The 6,000-nt window shown below is 47.7% G+C and overlaps 1 protein-coding gene across 1 annotated transcript; it reads right to left on the bottom strand.

The window, feature by feature from the left end:
• Positions 1-230: 230 nt before the first annotated feature.
• On the bottom strand, positions 231-1,508 carry NPY1R (neuropeptide Y receptor Y1). The gene is made up of 2 exons (XM_058804086.1): positions 810-1,508; positions 231-689 (listed from the first exon to the last, which is right to left on the bottom strand). The coding sequence occupies exons 1-2, from the start codon at positions 1,506-1,508 to the stop codon at positions 231-233; spliced, it is 1,158 nt and encodes a 385-aa protein (XP_058660069.1).
• Between the last annotated feature and the right edge of the window lie 4,492 nt (positions 1,509-6,000).

Here is a 6,000-nt window from a genome sequence, read left to right as displayed (position 1 = left end):
TCTGACTATGTCTTAAAATAAAATTCAGATATAACTTTTGTGAACATTAAAGCTGTAAAGGGGGCAAAATTCACAGCTCATAATTTCAAAGTGACAACAATCAAAGTTCCTTGGAAAAGAAAGAAAAACATTACTCTTTTTGTTCTTGTTATGTAATTGTGCTTGTCCTTGGACACACTTCACCTGCAATGGCACTTCTAGCGGTTTGGTGTAGAATTTCTATTACTTCTTCATATTTTTTCATCGTCATCACTATTTATTTTCTTAAATGTGATGGGGCTTGCCTGCCTTAAAGAGGTTTTTGAAACATCAGTGTGCATGGTGGACATGGCTATAGTCTCATAGTCCTCCTCACGGGAGTGGAAGTGACACAAATGAAAAAAAAACTGCAGGTCCCTTTGGAAGTTCTTATTGAGAAACCCGTAGAAGATGGGATTCACACAGGTGGAGATCATGGCAGTGAGGTGGCAAATCAGGAACAACAGGTTGTGGCTGCAGGTAGCAACAGGCAGAATTTCATGATTCCAATCAAACACGATATTGAAGATGGTGAGAGGCAGCCAGCAAACTGCAAATGCGACCACTATTGATATCAGCATGATGTTGATCCTTTTGGTTTCAGAGGATCTGTATTTACTGTCTCTCATCTTGTCCATCATGTTGTTCCTTTTTTTTAACCGTATGTATATCTGCAGGAAATTCAACAAAGAGAAACACATGGGGTAAATTAACCTACCACTGTCATCTTTGCAAGAATAAACAAACATCAGGTAGAATGAAGTACATATTGCAAGAGCATTCTATCTTACCTTCAGGTAGCAAATAAATATAAAACAAAGCGGTCCAAAGTACTGAATCACCAAAAGCGTTGTGGTATAAGAAAGCCTGGCAGTGTCCCAGGGGAACAAGTCCAAGCACACATATTTGTCCTTATATTCATCAAATGTTACATTTCTGAAGGGCTCATCTGTCAATACGTGGTAGATCAGGAAAGGCAAGGAGGAAGCTGTGGCTAAAATCCATATGGCAGCAATCCCCATGTAGGCATGTCTGTTGTTGGGCCTCCAGCCGCGGGGATTGATGATCAGCTGATGGCGCTCAACGGCAATGAGGACTAAAGAAAAGACTGAGACTGTGATGGAGGCGCATTGCACAAAAGGGTTCAGCTTGCACATGGCCTCCCCAAAAATCCAGTGGTCCATTAAAGTGTACACGAAGGTAAAGGGAAGACACATGATGGTCACTAGGAGATCAGAAAACGACAGGTTGACAATGAGGATGTTGGTAACATTGCGCATCTCCTTTTGCTTTAAAATAATGACAATCAAGGCCAGATTCCCAGAGACCCCCAGAATTATCACCGTCCCATAAGCCAAGGCCAAAGTGAAGACCATGGCCAAAGGCACATGGCAATCTTCGTCCTCAAACTGCAAGATCTGCGAGTTCATCTCCGAAAAATTCAGGTGACCGGAAATATTTCCCAGTGGGGCGAGAACCGAGGTATTCATGTTGTTCCCAACTCGCCGCCGACCTTCGCCTCCGCCGCGTTCATCCAGAGCGTTCCGAGCTCAGGACGCGCCCGCCGGCCCCGCAGCGGAGCCCGGGCCGAGCCCGCTCCTCAGTCTCAGCGCCGCATCTCCCTCGCCGCACCTGGGGACAAGGGAAGCAGCGGGGCCGGTCACGGCCGGGCGCAGCGCCTGCCCCGGGCGGGGAGCGGCGCGCCCGTGTCCCGCGGCAGCCGAGCCGCCCGCGCCCGCCGCTCCCCGCCGGGCTCCCGCCGCTCCGCTCCCCGCCGGGCTCCCGCCGCTCCGCTCCCTCCGCTCCGCTCCCCGCCGGGCTCCCTCCGCTCCGCTCCCTCCGCTCCGCTCCCCACCGGGCTCCCGCCGCTCCGCTCCCTCCGTTTCGCTCCCTCCGCTCCGCTCCCCACCGGGCTCCCGCCGCTCCGCTCCCCCCGTTTCGCTCCCTCCGCTCCGCTCCCCACCGCGCTCCCGCCGCTCCGCTCCCCACCGGGCTCCCGCCGCTCCGCTCCACGGGGCCGCGCAGAGGCAGCGGGCAGGACCCAGGCGCAGGACGGCAGCGGGGACACGCGTCCTGCCCGGCCCGTTCCCGCCGGCACAAGTCGCACGGAATAGCGAGACGGGAAGCGATTTCAGCCTTCCCACCAGCGCAGCCTCCACTTAATGTTTTACATCTCCTTTTCACAAATTTGATCTGCAAACGTCTGCTTTCTTAAACTGCTCTACATGAAATTATATCCAGGCGTCACATGAGGAGGAGGGGAAAGCCCATCTGACTAATGTGACGGGTGGGAAAATTACTCAATTGCTGCTTTTCTTTTTTTTCCAAAACGCATACACTTGATGTTGAGCGGCCAAGTGCCCTCAGCAGCGCTGGCACTAAATCAAAGGTAAATCAGGAACTCTGAACATCTTAATCTTAGCTAGCAGGGCTGTGCAGCAAAGAAAGAAGAATACAGGACAAAAGACAAAACTCGGCAAATTTTAAACACCCCAGAAAATTTCTTTAGCCATGCAAAGGAAATTGGCATGCTTAAATAACCACCCCTTTGCAAGGCCTTGGTTTTTAAAAATCTGAAAATCAAGCATATGTGTTCAGAAGGCAAATAAAAAATAAAATCAAATTAATTGATACCCAATTAAAAATCAATTAATTGATAACCTGACACACCTTTACTTCAACTTGCTATTAGTGCCACTGAATCTGGGCATCATTAGTGGCTCTGCATTCCACACTGAGTCTGGAACTTTCTCTCTGCCCACTCCTGTGAGCTAAATTTATTGCTCACTTAACCTTATGGTAATGGAAGTAATGCCACTTAAAATTCACACAAGTGGGTTTCAAATGCGACTTCGTATGGCATTTATCAGAAAAGCTGTAAAAACATTGCCCACTAAAACGTACTTCAATAGAAGTTACCCTGAATAGGTGAGCTCTTGTTCTTAAATGATACTCGATATAAATCTCTGTGCTATGTAAATCTCTGGAGAAGAATTGTCTTTGTCTCTTAGTGGTGGCAGACACCCTTTTAGCAGCCTCACGCTGGGCACCCAGAGCTGGGGCAGTGTGTGAGGGCTGGGCTTGCAGCTGCAGCTCCTCCCGAGGGTCAGCCAAAGGGTGACCGAGCCAATGCCGTGCCTGTCGCTGCTGTCAGCAGCTGGCCCCTGCTGGCTCTTCTGGCTCTTTCAGTCAGCACAAGGCTACATGAAACTGCGACAGGCAGTGGAGCTCGCCTCTGAGTGGCATTTTACTCTGAGAGTTAACAGCAGCGATTTCAGACAAAAGGCTTCTCTGTCTGTGTGATTACTCTGATTTTCAAGCTATCTAGGTATGCCCCTGAGTATTACCTCTCAGACCTTCTGCTAACTTAATTTATCAGATCTCCTAGTCCAACAAATCTGTTTTAAGGTCTAATAAAGAAATTTCTACCCTAAGATTCCTTGAAGCATTACTTCTGTCACAGTCAGAAGTGCTTTACCCAAATGTAAAGTGTGTGGCTGATGTGGAGGGCCAGGGCTCCTCAATTCCCACAGTGTAACTTTATCAGAGTCTGAAAATCAACACCTGGATTTAATCATGAACCCCACCACCACTTGTGTGGCACAAGGTGGGCACTCCAGCCCTGTGACTTGATAGAAAGATGGCAAGAGCAGGCAAGGAGCTGTGTCCTGCAAGGAGGGAACCGGGCAGGTTCCTTCACCAGCCGGGACAAAACTGCCCACAGCGATAAGATGTCTTGGTTTTTCTACTCCCTTAGCCAAGCTGTGCTCTTGCTTATTTATTAAATATCAAACTCAAAACCAGAATATGCTACTGCTCCTTCACCCCCCCCCCCTCCCCGTCTTTCCCTTAGCAGAGATGCAACCTTTCTGATGTGTGCAAGAGTGTATCCAGCAGCCAGCCCACCACTGCCAAGTGAAGGGGAGTCCTTCTCTCCTTCCTTCTGCAAAATGGACCAGACAACAGAGGGACATAAAGTTCAGTCTCCTAGACAGCTGCACTGCTCCTTGTCTCCTAAGTCAGGAAGGAGATCCCTCCCCACTCTGAGTGATGGCTTGATGTGGGGAAAACCCATAGCCCTTCAAATCCCTCTGGGTGATTGCAGTGACACACAAGCACACCGTCCTGACTCTCCATGAGAGATTTTGGGCAAAAGTTTAGCACCAGCAGACAAAAAGGGTGAAATAATGCTCTGCGAGGTGAATGGAAATGTACAGTTAAACTATCGGAGCCGTTCAAAAGCAAAATGCAAAAAGAGCAAAATGCTGTCAGCCCAAGGTGAAGGTTCACCAGGCTGCTCAGAAGTTCTACCTGGAACCTAATCCTCCCTTGGATTTTGTCACTTGCACCTAAGACAGCAAGCAAACACCAGCCTCACTGGCACACAAGCACCCAGAGTCATGGAAAAGCAACCACGGGGGAAACTCACCTTGCAACTGCTCTGCCCGTCTTTGGTCTGCTCAGGGGCTGGCCCAGGAGGCTGGATGGAGAAGGAGCTGGGAAAGGAGAAGGATCCTTTGGTATTTCTCCAGTCAGATCCTAAAGATTGGTGAGGAAGGCTGGAGACTCCCCCTTAAAGCTGAACTCCACCTTACCCCGGTATCACATGATGGTGCTCTACGGAGCAGATCCTGAAAACCACATTGCAAGCGCATCACCTTTAAACTGCACATCTGGGGGTGGGTTGCCTAGTAATTCCGAAAGAAATGCAATTAAATATTGAAACAAAAGAGGGGGGCTGGGGGCAGAGCGCTGGGAAAAGCTCAGGAAGGGAGACAGTTTCAAATCGGTCTGCCTGTTTCGTTTTGTCTGCAAGTTATTGCCATCTTGTGGCCAATCTAAAGATGGAAATAGAAACTCCTATTAGAAGTCCTGTTAGAAAAGGACACGAGGAAGAGATTTTCAGCATAAGGAGCAAGTTGCAAAGTTTAGGTTTGGTTTTTTAAACCAGTACAGCTAGCTTCTGCTCTTCATTTATCATGAATAGCGATGACTGGACCAATAAGAAATGTCAAGTTCCTGAAACATCTTGCTGTCTCACTCAGAAAAAGCACTGCCCCGATCCTCTTCAATGGGCATAAAAGACACAGTAAATTGGGAAGTCTGTGAGAAGTTACCCAGACAAATGTTAGAAACACTTTGAAAATGCCTTGACAAAAGCTGCAGATTGTAATAGCAGTTTTTATTTATTGGAAAACAGAAGTTCCCTAATTTGTCCAAGGTCCCAGATTGAACTTTCCTGTGTAAGGAGTTGCATGATCTCACATTCTTACCCACAGCCATGCACCTATTATATGACACCACTGTTGTGGAATGAATAACTCTCAACTGAGAAACCAGCCTAATTATAGCAAAACAAAATTAGTTGCACAGAATCAATGATCGTGACATTTTTTTGTAGAAGAAGCCACACGGGAAGATTTCAGAACCCAGCATAAGGCTGATGTTTGCACTGTATTTACAGGCACTCGGCTCAACTGCATTGTAATTGCAGTCCTTGATGTAAGAAAGACAACTGCAGGCATGCTGCAAGGCTGCTGTAAGCCAGTAGCCGTGGTGCTGCTGACATTTTAAGAGCAGCAGCCAGAAGGAAAGTGCAGGCTGTATACAATGCCTCTCAAGAACTCCAGTCCTATGTAGGTCATTAGCATGTGTGCCTTTGAGTGAGCAAAAGTGATCCCGCTCAGGCAGGGATCCGAGCTGAAGGTCTCATAAAAAGCACATTTCTGTCTGAAGCAGTGACACTCTTGAACATGTACAGCTGAGACTTCTCATTGCTTTGGATGTGGAATGATATATCCACACTGTCCCTATTTTTAAGGGCAATAGATGTATTGCTAGGCAGAGTAAAATCTTTGTTGGTTTTTTGTTGTTTTTTTTTAATGCCAGAATGTTCCCACTACTTCCTTGTTATGTTCTTACCCATATGGTCAAGACGGCTATTTAAAAATTAAAATAAGCATTCTGTGATACAAAATTGTT

The sequence above is a fragment of the Ammospiza caudacuta genome, chromosome 4, assembly GCF_027887145.1.
Source record: "Ammospiza caudacuta isolate bAmmCau1 chromosome 4, bAmmCau1.pri, whole genome shotgun sequence".
Taxonomy (NCBI): domain Eukaryota; kingdom Metazoa; phylum Chordata; class Aves; order Passeriformes; family Passerellidae; genus Ammospiza; species Ammospiza caudacuta.
Note: the sequence above shows the minus strand (reverse complement) of the source record. Positions and strands in the feature narration are given on the sequence as shown.

Coding starts and splice junctions, on each gene's coding strand:
- NPY1R (XM_058804086.1), bottom strand. CDS start 1,508: ATGAATACCTCGGTTCTCGCCCCACTGGGAAATATTTCCGGTCACCTG. Junction 690..809: donor TATTTATTTGCTACCTGAAG/GTAAGATAGAAT, acceptor AATTTCCTGCAG/ATATACATACGGTTAAAAAA.